Here is a 14,143-nt window from a genome sequence, read left to right as displayed (position 1 = left end):
CACATTTTTTAAATGTTTTAAAGATGAAAAACCTAAGACTCAAAGATAAAATAAAAGGAAAATTTTAATCCCCTTATGCAAGATTAACTCATTCCCCCAAGCCAAAAATACTGTCCTATCTCCCTCCTCCTAAAGACACACTCTTTTAACTTGTCTCTCCCTCAAGAGCCCATCCTCTTGACTTCAGTCAACACCTGGAATTCTCCGTCTGTGCTGACCTCCTCCGTGCTCTCGCCTCCCTTCGCCCTTCAGCTCCTTACAGTCTGGGTGCCTCGCACAACAGTGACGCAAGCAGCCATTTCCTTGGTCCATAACCAACTCAAACTTTGAGTAGCCTGGAACCCTCGGCTGCCACTCCTCCTCCTTTAAACCGTCTCCTGCCTTGATTTCTCTGGCTCTAGATGCTTTCAATTCCTTTGGTCTCTTTTCCTCTGTTCCCGCCAATGGCTCTTTCTTTGCTGCCCTGACACACCCAGGCACAGCGCAGCTCCTGCCCCAGGCTCTTTCCTCAGTTCCAGCTGCTGCCCCGAGAGCCCTGCCTGCCCCCAGCCTGGAGCCTATGTTCCCTTCCAGTCATGGATGCTTAGCGAGCACAAGTGCCTGCCTATTCCGCAAACTCCGCCTGCTACACGGTTCCCCAATGCTGCCCATTTATTACTGTGTGAACCTGGGCCTCAGTTTCCTCGGGTATAAAACAAGGAGCATGAACTCCAATGATCTCTAGCATCCTTTCTTGTTTGCCATCTGTGCTTAGTTCCTCTCCACAAACAGAACTCAAAACTCTCCGCCTGGCCTTCAGAGACCTCCGCTCGATGCCCTCAGCCGGCCTTCCCTCTCTGCCTCCTCACCCATGAAACACTCCACAGTCCTCTCGGCCTCTCCCTGAAACAGGCCTGGAGGTGCCTCTCTGCCACGGATGCCCCTCCTTCATCTCCAATATCTGCCTTCCAAATTCCTGAGTCAGATCCAAAAATCTTCAATCTGCCAGCAGTTGTCTCCATTAAAACCATTCCCCTCCCACTGCATCCGAGAGCCCCAAATTGTGCTCAAAATGGTGCACAATTTAAAACGTATGCATGGTGTGTTTCTGGAAATTTTTATTTAATATTTTCAGACCACAATTGACCATGATTAACTGAAACCTTGGAAAGTGAAACTTTGGATAAGAGGGGCTACTGTACTTTTCATTTTTTGTATATTATCATGTTTGGACAGGTTCAAAAGCTTTTCTAGATGAGGAGAGACTGCCCCTCCTACGTCATCCAGTTCTCAGAGGCATCAGACAGCCCAGTCAGAGCATGCCTTCAATATGTAAGCTAACCTATCCGGAGCCATCCTTCCTCTATTCAGCCCTTACACCCCAAAAACAATATTCCTCTGCCTTAATCACTCCAGAGCCTGGTATCAGACAACTTTAGTATACCCTAAAATATGTGTATACCAAGGATTTGATTCCAAATTTCCTTTCATCATGATTTACCTTCTGGTATCCTACCCCGGAAAGCAGAAAGTTCCTGCTTCCTACTGATAATTATTAATTCATCTCCTCTCTAAAATGTAAGGCCAGTGAGGATAGGGACTTGATCTGTTCATTCACTGCTGTATGTCCAGGGCCTATTTCAGTGCTGGAAACCAAGAAAACCCTCAATAAATATCCATTATGGGGTCATGTTTACATAGTAATGAGGCAGCTAACCCTCTTGGAAGCAGGAGACATAAGTTTCAGAGAAGGTGACACAAAAGCAGTAAGAGAATGACCTCTACAAATCACTCTCTGAGCCTCAGTTTCCCCACACAAAAATGTTGGATTAGAATTGGGGATGGCAAAATTCTGCTACAGGTATGACCACTCACCCCTTCCCGTGCCTGTTGGACTCTCTCATGAACTGTGAATGTCTTTCTTTCTAGATAAGACCTTCCTCTACCTGGTACTCTCAGCAGCCACTACATATTGGTCAGGGATGACCCTCGCTATGAACCCAATTTGCCATTACTCAACTAGGAGATTTTTAAGATTCCTTTCAGCTTTAACATCCTATAATTTGAATCTGTTCAAGTCCCTTTGCCCACATGGAGGCACAAGTTACTGCAAACTCAACCAGTCATGCACACAAGGAAATGGCACTGCTCAGAGTAGAGTGAGCCTTGCTGGCTTCCCACTAAGGTGCTTCTATAGTTGAGGCAGTAGAATAGTAACACTTGCTTTAATTCTGGCAAACACTTCTCACCAAAAGGAACTAATTCAATGTTAGCTTTTTCAGGCTCCTTCAAAGGCTGCAATGTTTGAAGCCCTGAGTAAGCTGAATGTGAGGGTTGCCCTCAAATCCCATCCCGTAAGAGCTTGGATTCCATTCATAAATACACCAGCCCTAAGGCTCAGAACCAGTCTGGCCTGGCTTGAGCCTTTTAGTCACTCTGTATTTCCTGGCTAATAAAAGTGAGTGGCTGAGGTCCTTGATTTGGTTATGGTCTTCTGGATCCTGAACCCTTTGGCCTACTCTTTCCCCAAGCATCCGTTCCTGACCTGCCCCTGACCTCTTTCCCTGTGTCCTGTTTAACCCTCCTTGCCCTGATCTGACTTGAACAGTCCTCTTTTCTACAACATGCACTCACCTCCCAGAACATATCTTCTTTCAGCCACTCCAGGTAATAAGCCCAGGCCAATTCATCCTGAAATCAGGAACACGACCCCACACAGGCTGTGTGACATTGGCATTTCTGCTGAGGGAGAGAAGTGCACAAATATCCAAACACAGAAAAGGGCCATGAAAAGACCCCAAAGTCTATGGGAAAAAATGTGGAAGACTAGACATATCTCTTTGTCTTATCTTCCTCCAGAAATCACCAAAGGGAGTTTTTTAATGACTAAAGGGAGTTGTTTGTTTGTTTTTTAACTCATAAGGACAAAGAAAATTGGAGAAATATCAGCAGAGAAACATCAATAGGCTTCTAGAAGCTGAAAATGGCTGAGCAGTATCTGTCCTTTTCAGCCAGAGAACATGAGCTAAAACAGGGCTTTATTACATGGACATTACAGAAAATGTCTCCAACTCTGTGTTCTTAAAAGTAACAGAAACCTTGTTCAGATACCTATGTTCAAAACAACTTTCTTTTTACTTGTCCTACCAAAATGTGTCAATGTCATCAGCAGAACTGCATGGTGTAATCAAAAGAGCAAGAGTTTTGGATTTTTGGACAGGGGTTTGAAGCCCAAGTCTACAAATTACAACCTGTGTGATCTTTCTGTTTAAACTATAGCGGCAACTCATTGTAATGTATGTATAAAAACACAGGGCTAAGGTTCAGCCCTATTTTATACTATTAAGGGTTAGGGTTTCAACATTTCTAAAATTGTTTTTATCTACTCTGATTTCAGACCAGGATCTCCACGGCAATTAAACAGTTTAATCCAGAAAAGATTCCTTACTGTGGACTCAAAGCTGATCTGATAGGAATAAGTCCTGTGAAAACTCTTACACTGTATAAAGCTTTCCCCTGTTTGATAAACAGAGCACACCAGGAATTTCACTTGTAATAATTATTCCTAAAACCCCCTGGTTAAGGGAGCCCTGAGGTTAAGGGGCAAAGCCAAGTGGAAGAAAAAGAATGGGGAGGCTTGAGGGACTCCCCAGCAGGTTTGTGCATCTGTCATTTGACACGTGGTCGTGGTTTTCCCCTCTTGAGTTCATCTTGAGAAGGATTCCTCAAGCCTGAGGAATAAATTCAGGCCAACATGGGGCTCCAAGCAGCAATGGGCTCTGCTCTCCTCGAACTGAATTCCAGCAGAGGGTTTCTTACCCCCACCTCCACTGCCACCCTGCATGAGTCATCTTGGGGAATCCTCTTCATATTTCAACATCGGGGCTGCACTCTTACCCCTCAGTGCTTCTCTGTAAGGACCCCTCTAGGCTGCCCCACGTTAGGACCATTACATGGAGGGCAACGATCCAAAGACTCCATCTCCAAGTCAGCGGCTGGCGCCCTTGACTGCAGGGCTTCTGGCTCTGACCTTCATGAACATTCTCCAGGTTGACACTAACACTGCTCCCCCCAAGCTCCGTAACTGACGCGACCAGATTACCCTCCTCTTCTTGGTTCCCATGGCCAGGATCCTTAACTAATCCTCTACCCACAAAGTGGGGCTAGTTCCACAAGCTGTCGTCTCAGCTGCTCACTCCAACATCTGCTCCCGATTTCCTTACTGAACACCTGCAACACGCACAGAGCTGCGGTCAGGCTTCCTCCCGCTCAGCTCCTTGCCCCCTCCACCTTCAAACACATCTGCATCTGCACACAGCCGTCCCCCCCCACCCCTAGGCCTGCCCATTGCTGATCCATTCACCCGTGCCCCAGCCCCCAGCCCCCAGCCCCCAGCCCCCAGCCCCTGGGGATTTTGCAGCAGCAATTACATGTTTTCAGTCCGGATTCCTTAACCTCTCCAGCCCTGGGGCTCCTTCATTCATTCAACAGAGAAACTTGTTTAAGCCTCTCCCATCTTGGGGGGAAAAAAATTCCTCCCTTTATCCCTGTCTCCGTTTCCAGCTTCTTAAAACAAAATCTACAATCTTCCTTGCTACTTATTTACCTCTGTACTCGGTTGATCTGTGTCCCCCCCAGAAAATGAGTGTCCTTCCCAGGAACCTCAGAATGTGATCTTCTTCGGAAACACGGTGTTGACGATGTAACTAGTTAAGAGAAAGGTCCAGTATGACTGGTGTCTTTATGAGAAGGGAAGAAACACAGACAGCACACAGGGAAAGGGAGGGTTGACGACAGAGGCCCAGATTGGGGTGATGTGTCTACAAGTCCTGAACACCAAGGACTGCCAGCAGCACCGGAGGCTGAGAGAAAGGCATGGGACAGATCCGTCCTGAGCCTTCAGCGAGAGCATGGCCCTTCCCACACCTTGATTTCAGGCTTTCGGCCTCCAGAACAGGGACAGAATACATTTCTGTTGTTTTAAGCCGCCAAGTTTGAGATGGTTATGACAGCCCCAGGAAACCAGCACCCCTTAAGTCACCACATTTTCTCTTTGGCTCCAAAATTCTTCCATATATGACCTGCTAGAGCCAAATCCTGTCTTTATTTTATTTGACTGTCGGAGAGTAAAGATGAAACAAGGTTGGCCTAGTTGACAGGTATATAGAAGTTAATTATACTTATCTCTCTAGCTTTGTATATGTTTGAAAGTTTCTATTATTTAAAAAAAAAAAAAAAGACTTAAAATTAAGGGAATAAGTAAATACTGCCTGAAATGCAGCACAATATCTTTCATACAACAGTTACCTTGAATAACACAATAACAGTCACCCTAATCTGAAGAACTATTGGTCACAAATATGACTTTCAGTGTAGCTATAGGAACCAAAATTACAGTATCTGAAGAAAAGCAAACCTTCTAATGATTAATTTAACCTCATTGTCCTCTGCTTGAATTTGGGAACAGAAACTGCTTCACTAGCTAAATAAATCATAGCTATCCCCAAATATTCTTAATTACAGACTTCAATAAACATATTCCTCCATTCTAAGAACAAATAAGAAAATGAAGTTTATATCTAAGTATTTATTTTATATGCATTCACTTTAACATACGAGCCTTGATTATATTAGGGTAGCTGAGCAACAGGGAGCTGGTGCTGAACTGAATTTCAGACTGGATTCTCCTATTTTTCCTACATCTAGTTTTCTGGGGGTCTTTTTGGGGGGGGCAAATTTTGATATTATTACCTACCACCTATTTAAGTTCTTTGAACCTAGTGGTGTATGTGGAATCAATAAATGCTTGAAACACATTTAAATAATTCCAGGGCTGATATGAAAAAGCCGATAAGACTAAGAGGCTTCAGGAAGGTGACACTAGCAATTAGCCTAAGGTTACAATTTAGGTTGGAATCAGACGACAACGTGGAGGACATTTCTGAACATTTTTCCTAAATACTGGGGGGAATCAGAGCTATGAGTCCCCCACACTTTCAATAAAAGGTGGTGAAGTTCTGGTGCAAAATCTTAGGAGATGAAATTCGCTTTATGTCGCTCTCGGCCTTGTTAGCTCTTACCGCAGATTTGACTCTAGCGTTTTTCTTCATAGTTTCTGCTGTTTCTCTGGATTTTCTACCGTCGGTTACTGCGTTCCGGTCCAAAGGAAAGGAGCGGGGGCCTGGCTCGGGCCCACGAGGGAAGCGAATGGCTCCTGAGCCCTCAGCTACACGCCCACGGGTGCGCAGGCGCCGGGGGTTTCGGACACTCGGTGTCCTCGGGACCTGGGCGCTCGGGACGTCACCGCCCCGGGGGCCGCGCCTGCACACTGCGCCCCCAGGCACCCACAGGCATCCACAGACGCCCACAGGCACCCACAGACGCCCACAGACGCCCACAGGCACCCACGGGCGCCCACAGGCACCCACGGGCACCCACGGGCGCCCACAGGCACCCACGGGCACCCACGGGCGCCCACAGGCACCCACGGGCGCCCCCAGGAACCCACAGGCACCCACGGGCACCCACAGGCGCCCCCAGGAACCCACGGGCACCCACGGGCACCCCCGGGCGCCCACAGGCACCTCGGTTCCAGCCCGCGCGCCCCCCAGGGACCCTCTCTCTTTCTCAGCAGGGACCCTCCCCTCGACTCGCGTTCCGTGGGCGCCGCCTGCACTCCCCCCGCGTCTCCCGGCCTGGGGGGGAGCTGAGGCCGTGCGCTCCGGGGGCCCAGCGCCTCACCCCTCCCTCGCCTCTCCCAGGCCCCTGGCGCCCAGGGACGAGGGCACGTCACGACTCCTTCACTTAGTGGGGACCCAGAGCCCCCCCCCCCCCGGGGCGCGCAGTGGGGCGCAAGGTCAGGATCCCAGAGATGAATTGCGGGGCGGCGCGGAGCGCGCGGCGGGGAGAGGCCGCGGCTCCTCCCTCCCACGGGCCCGGGTCGCGGTGCCGCCCACGCCCGCGTCGAGGGGGAGCCTGCGCTCTTGGGACCCGGAGCGGAACGAGCGAAAATCCTGCGGGGGGCGGGGTAGGAACCCTCGGGGTTCTCCGGCTCCTCCAGGGCGACGTCGGCCGGGCGGAGGCCACACCCCGTCCTCGCGGTGACCTTCCCGGGGAGCGCGGAGCAGCGCCCGGGGCGACGGGCCGGGTCCGCTCCAGGCCTCGGCTTCTGTGACCCAAGGGAGGCCCGGGCGGGAGAAAGTCGCGGGCGGCCGTGGGGTTACGGCTCAAAAACCACACCTCTGCCTAAGAAGGGTCCTCGGGGCAGTTTCTTAATTTCTCGAACCCACGTAGTTCTGAGCTGTACAATGGGGGGTCCGTGTGGGAGGCGGAAGGTGGAATCCGGCGTCCGGCCCAGAGAGCAGGGCAGGCGAAGGGGAGGCGGTTACCGCCGGGGGGCAGGGCCCGGGAGCGGTCTCCCCGCGGGTCTCCCTCCCGCGCTCGTCCGACCTCTCTGCGCCCCCGAGGCCCCCGCGCTCCGCTCCAGCCCTTCGGCTCCGCCGCCCCCCGCCCCACCTCCCGCCCCCCACCCCGCGGCAGCTCTGGGCGGATGGATCCAGCTTTCTGGCTTCAAGAAGACGAGCCCGAGGGTCCGAGACTACCCCAGGTCCTCGATCCCGTCGCGACATGCCCTCCAGGATGTTAAACGGAGCCGCGCTCTTGCCCAAGGCCGCTGCCAGGGGCCAGCACCGCGGTGGACAGAGGCCCGGGACTCAGGTGCGGGGATCCGGAGCCGCGGCCCCGCACGCGGCCGGGCCTGATCGCCGCGCGAGCACCGCGGGCTCTGTCCGCATTTCGCTTCCGACCGGCCCTGCCGAGGGGGCTGCGGCGCCACCACGACTCCGGGGACCCGCCAGCCGGGCCAACAGGGGGGCTCGGCAGGTTCTCGTCGTCCTCAGGGCTTCGCGCGGGCCCCGCTCAAGGCCCGGCCTCTCCACGCGGTCGCCGCGCTTGCGGCCGGGGGCCCCGAAACGCCACGTTCGGTTGCAGAACAACGTTTAACTTACTCTTCCACTAAATCGGCGCTTTTCTTAAAAATTCATCGCCCGATATAGTTTTATTAGGCAAAAATTAGGATCTTGGGGCCGGCTCGAGCCGGGTTCGGCCGCAGTCACCCGCGCTGCAGGCGGCGCCCGTGCGGCCCGGGCAAAGGCGGGGAAGAAAACCCGCGTCTCCCGCGCCGGGAGAGCCCCGCGGGCCGCACGGGAGGCTCAGCCTGGCGCCCCGACGGCGTCGGTTGGCCTGCTCGGATAAAGGAACGAGCGCAGGCCCGGAGATGTTTCCGCGCACAGGGCGAGGGGGAGTCGCCACGTGAACCCGAGAGCACTGGACAGGAAAACAGGCTCCCTTTACTCGGCTTGTTTCCAAACTCTTCGGTTGGCCCAGACCTGCCGAATTTGGACCTTAAAGCGTACGTGCTGAGGGTCAGACAGACTGAGCTCAGGAGTGGCCAACGCCCCAGGAGGCAGAAGTGGATTCAGGGGGAGGGGTTGGGAGAGGGGTCGCCCGCAGCCCGAAGGTAGGGGCCGGGTAGGGGGCGGGTGCCGCTCGCCGAACGCGCGGAGGTCGCTGGTGCAGAGCGGAGGGTAGACTCCGAAGCTCTGCGTCGCAGCGGCTACCAAGAGTTTGGCTTGGGAACCTCCCAGAGCGTCCCTGGAACCTCACCCCCCAGCCCCGAGACAGTGGGGATTGCAGGCAGAACGCGCCAAAGCAGCTCTGAAATGATGGTATGGAAACGAGAAGCTGGAGCAAAGATGGACCAAGTAAAGGGGCCGTGGAACAAGGTGTGTCTGTTTGGAGCCCCTCCCTCCTGTGATGGGAAAGCCACAGCTGGGGCTGGGGAGCAGCCGCGGGGAAAAGACATCCTTCACACTCGCAGAGTGACTTTTCCCGAAGCGGCTCGGAAAGCAGTTCTCTCGAGGGGGTGGGGGAAAGTCTGCTCAGCGGTTGGAGAGCCGCAGGGCCTCTGGGGATGCGCTCTCTCCGGCGCGGGTATTTCACCAGGCGCGTCTTTCTCTCCCCACCCCGCCCCCCGAGGGCGCCTGAAGCCCAGTTCACTGAAATCTTCCTGGTTGCAAAGTCCTTTCAGAAAGTAACTCTTTTCGAAACAAAAAGAAGTTACTTTCCCTTCTAAAGAAACAGAATAGGAGCCCCTAAGGAGGCATTTGCCTAGACGTGGAATTTTTAAAATCGTCAATGTCCAGGAAATGAATGCTTATTTGATATATCCTGTTTCTTTGGGCCCACATTTTGAAAGTTATGCTTTTTATAAAAAATGCCTTCCTCCCCCTCCCCCAAATAAACGTTGACCACCATTACCTTCCAAATTGGTCTCAAATAGTCCTCCAACTTATTCAGGAGAAAAATCGACATCTTTAGGAAGATAAAAAAAAATAAATGGAGACTATATTTACATTTCCTCCAATTCTTTTACTCTGTAGGTTTTATACATATTACTCCCATATTTCAAAAGATGGGACTTTTTCGACTTCAAATATTCGGAAGTTTTAAAAGCCATTTTGAAAATGGGTTGTTGCTGATGTCTATAATGAATAAGAATTATAAAAATAAATGGTTTATTGGGAGGAAAGAACTAGTTTTAAAGGAAGTTCCATTTAGAAAGCAAATAATCGGAATAGAAAATAAACGATGTCGTGTAATGATTTAGCACTTTATTTGGTCTACATAGCTAGGTTTAATTTTAACACCTCTCCATGGAAGTTGGCACATCAGACACACAGATCAGAAATAAACGCTCTGAAATTAAAATTCTACTTATATTACGCATCGACTTCAGGAAGACAGTGCATGAGCACCTTGTACTGCACTTGGGAATAACAGTTGCAGTTCCTAGGGCGTGAAGGGGAAACATGTTGTGCATTGGACATTGTATCTTTGTTTTCCTTTCCACACCGGAACAAAATGCCCCACTCACGTTCATAGTTCCTCTGGAAATGTGCAAATCAGAAAAGCCCTGGAAGCCACGAGTGGAGCCTGGAAAAGGAAAAGCGAGACCTGACCCCGTGGGAAGTTTCCGTTGAGGCTGTCGAAGGAAACGGCACCCAACTTTTCCTTTGTAAATATTGCGCAGCGAACCGAAATTAGTGGCTGCTTTGCGGAGGGATGCTAATGCTGACAATTAGTCCCGGCTGTGCAAGGTGGAGTGCGCGAGGACCCGCGGCCGCGAGAGGGGCCCAGGGCTCCCTGCCCGCAAGCTTGGCTCCAGGTTTGCCCCGCGGAGTTGGCGCCGGGGCAGGGAGTGGGTGCTACTTAAAATGCCGGCGAGGCCCCCTCTCCGCCGGCCTTGGGCCTGCAGCCCTCTGCTCCAGGCTGGTACCCCAGCAGCGCCACGGCGGTGGACAGGTGCCGGCCCAGCAGCGCGCCTTTGCTGGGACAGCCTTGGTGCTGCTGCTGCTGCAACATTGTCCTGGCAGCAGACGCTGCGGCGGCGGACACGTGGAGCGAGGGGGCAGCGGCCTGAGTGTGCAGCAGGCACGACGGGCGCTGCAGCAGGTGACAGTAGCCCCACGGGGTCGGGGATAGGCTCTGCGCGGCCCCTGTACCCCCTCCTCGGACCTCTTGAATGATACTCTCGATGCTGAAGGAGGTGCACCCGCCTCCGGGCCGGGATGCCGGCCCCTTGCCCTCTTCCCGAGGCGAGGGCTGCCGCGCCGGCAGGGCGGCGCCGGGAGCCACCAGGTCCGCGCCCGGCGCTGTCCGTGGCGCCGCGGAGTAGGCAGGCGCGGGCAGCAGCAGGCAGCGAAGCGGGTGAGGGTGCAGCAGAGCGCAAGGGCGGCTCCCGGGGCAGGCGGCGGGACAGGCCCCGGGGCCGGGCTGCGGCGGGGCCGGGGGCCCAAGCAGCAGGCCCGGGTAGGGGCCGTGCAGGGTGGCAGGCGCTGCGGGAAGGGGGAAGGGGTGATGCAGGTGGGCTCCTGGGGGCGGGTGGGGGCGCTTGAAGCGCTTTCTGCGCCGAAGGAAGCTGCCGTTGTCGAACATGTCCTGGGAGGCGGGATCCAGGCTCCAGTAGTTGCCCTTGCCCGGGTGGCCGGGCTCCCGGGGGATCTTGACGAAGCAGTCGTTGAGCGAGAGGTTGTGGCGGATGCTGTTCTGCCAGGCCGGGAACTTGCGGCGGTAGTAGGGGAAGCGGCCGCTGATGAAGGCGCAGATGCCGCTGAGCGTGAGGCGCTTGTGCGGGCTCTGCAGGATGGCCATGGTGATGAGCGCGATGTAGGAGTAGGGGGGCTTCGCGGGCTGCGGGGCGTCCCCAGAGGCCGCCGCAGACCCCGTCGAGGCCCTGAACTTGGTGCCAAACTCGGGGGTTCCGCTCGGGCAGCCGCGGCTCTCAGTGCGCTCTCCGGGCCGCGCGCCCTCGCCCTGCCGCGCCCCCCGCGGCTCGGGCTGCTGCCGCGGCTCTAGGGGCTGCGGGCTCCCTTTGGTCTCCACGTAGTGCTCTTCCTCGTCTTCATCTTCCTCCTCTCCCAGAATATCGATCTCACCGTCTTCCGCTTCGGAGCCCCAGAGGCTGCGCGGCGCTGTGGAGCGGAGGCGCCCAGCTCTCGGCAAGTTCATGGAGGAGCAGGTCGCGCAGCCCAGCGGAGCGGCGGCCGCTCACCTGTCTGGCAGTGGGCTGGGCTGGACCGCAGGGTAAGGGTGTTCCAAGAAGCGGGGACGCCGTGGTGACTCTGTTAGGTGTTCTTGACTTCTGGTTAGATGCACTTTGCCTTTTACCAAAGCGTCTTTGAGTCCCTGCGCTGTGGAGTCTCCCTCCCCTTTGTACCACTTCTTGTCCTACCTCAGGGCGCTCCCACTCCCTCGCCAGGCAGCCCAATGATGAGGGTCCTCCGCACACTAGCCGGCGGGGAAGCGCCCCCAGCCCCCTCCTCCTCACACCCGCCCGCCACCACGGACGCTCCGCTCAGGTTAGAGCCGGGCGCGCCCGGAGTCGCTTGGGCTCTGTTCAGTTTTTTACCCCCACCTGCACCTGCCTCCCACCCCCGTTGGTGCGCTTTTTAAACTGCGCAAATAGCCCTTGCGAGGGGGGGGGGCTCACTGAGTTGGCTGGAGCACTGTCCCATCCCTACACCAGGATGTTGGGGTTCGACTCAGGGCACACACCTGGGGTGCGCGAGAGGCGCACGCGGGAGGCAACCGATCAGTGTTTCTCATCAACCTCTCCCCCCTTTTCTCACTAAAAATCAGTGAAAACATATCCTCGGGTGAGGGTTAAATAAGCAAATGAATGAATAATCTGCACTAATAAAAAGGGGGTAGGAAAACATGGTCCCCAACAAGCTCTGACCCCTCCACCTTAGGCCTGTCTCCGCAGCGGCGCTGACGCACAGGCGGTGGAAGCCGAAGCATCTGTAACCGTAAAGTTACGTTTTCTGGCTGCATAGCTGGGCCATCGCCCATTTTCATCGGTGGATTCTGTCCTCCCTCAGAATGAGGAGCTGGGATATTGTAAGTATTCCAACTACATCCCAGCTCAGGGCGTTGGGAGGGCTGTTGTGTTGCTCCTACTAAGCGCCCCCCCTCCCCCATCAGCTCCCGGGCACGTTCTTCCAGACTCGAGTTTTCAGAAAAGGCTAAAATGACCTGGCATTAAATTGTGGAAGTTCAGGGGGAAGGGAAAGCGGCAGGGCCAGAGAGACGCCCCCCTCAGCAGTGATTCTCCAGCTTCTCTGAACATTTAACCACAATGTGAAATGCATCTTACAACACAACCATGCAGGGACAGACTTGTGTAACTAAAATGGGTTTCATGAAGCAGTATTCTACACTAGAGTGACCAATGATATTTTTCTTTTTTAATGGCCACACCAAGTTGATTTTGCCACATACCAACCAGTGAGGACCTAATTTGAAATACCCTTTCACAACATGGCCCCACAACTTCAAAGGATGCACCAGGACCTGAGGGGCTCCTCTCTCCCTCTTCCCCCTTCCTTCTGTCAAAAAACCACATTAAGCACGTTTACTATATTAATAAACAATAAAACTTAAGTGAGGAAAGGAGAGGCTGCAGTTTCAGTCACAGGACTGTCATTCTTTACTCATCTAGGAGAGGAGCGATATGACAGAGATATGACAGAGATATAACTCACTTGGCATCTTTGGGAGGTAAGATTTTTAGATGGCTACATTTAAATCAACTCAGAGAGTAAAGTAGCAGTCGGGTAGAATATAGCTTAGTGTGTTACATAAATAGGGATCTTATGGTAAAATACTAAGCCATATTATATATTCATTTAAAACTCACTTATAAAAATAATTTGAGGTGGCATCTAATAAAAATGCAGCACAAAAGAATATTAAGGCCATTGATTGTCACATAGTAAATCTTCCATTAGTGTTTGTAAAACTGACTTTTCAGTCAGAAGCCAGAGGCCAACTAAAAGGTCAAAATAATTAAAAAGTAGCTAGTGCCTTCAGGACAAAATTTTGAAAACAGGTTTCTTACTCCTGAGGTATTTACCCTGTAATGCTTCCCAGTTATATGTAGTTTGAAGTACATCAAAAACAGGTTTTACGCCTAATAGATTTGTGTCTGAATCCCAAATTTACCAATTACCACTTGTGTGATCTACTAAATTAAACGCTGGAGGGCAGAACAGGTATCTTATTCAACCTTAGATTCCCAGAGGGCTCCCCCTCAACCCCCTGCAGGTAAAGCATAGTTCTTCCATCAGCACAGAAATCAGGATTACCTGGGAAAAGGGAGTATTGTTAGTTTTCCTAGAGTCAACTTCTATTGGGATTAGGGTCATTTAAAAATGAAAGGAGACAAGGAAGAGCACACTAAAAAAAAAAAACAACAACAAAAACCCAAACCACGTTGATGGGGGCACATAGGAGACAACAGAAAAAGCTCCCAAAGGCCAAAGCTGGGACAATTTGAGCCACAAAATGAAGCTGTATTGGATTACAACCTAAAAAGTGTAAAATAGATATCCATGTGTCCACACTAATAAAAATAAAGGACTGAGTTAATTAATAAAAATGTGGGGAGAGGCAAATCTCCCTTGCAGAACTCCAATTAAATTAGTAGATAATCAGCCCTTGAGGAGGTCTAACTCCCCACTCCTTTCCTGCACACAGAACATAGGGATTTCCCTTCGGGATGTCCAGTATGACAGGGGTGGAAAGAATCACTTACTGTACAGTG

The 14,143-nt window shown here is 52.6% G+C and overlaps 1 protein-coding gene across 1 annotated transcript; it reads right to left on the bottom strand.

Moving 5' to 3' along the window:
- Nucleotides 1-10,248: 10,248 nt before the first annotated feature.
- On the bottom strand, nt 10,249-11,601 carry LOC107538087 (forkhead box protein D4-like 1). The gene has a single exon (XM_087823168.1). The coding sequence runs from the start codon at nt 11,545-11,547 to the stop codon at nt 10,249-10,251; it is 1,299 nt and encodes a 432-aa protein (XP_087679294.1). The 5' UTR covers nt 11,548-11,601.
- Between the last annotated feature and the right edge of the window lie 2,542 nt (nt 11,602-14,143).

This window comes from Miniopterus natalensis, chromosome 12 (assembly GCF_054644295.1).
Source record: "Miniopterus natalensis isolate mMinNat1 chromosome 12, mMinNat1.hap1, whole genome shotgun sequence".
Taxonomy (NCBI): domain Eukaryota; kingdom Metazoa; phylum Chordata; class Mammalia; order Chiroptera; family Miniopteridae; genus Miniopterus; species Miniopterus natalensis.
This window is presented reverse-complemented; position numbering and strand designations above follow the sequence as displayed.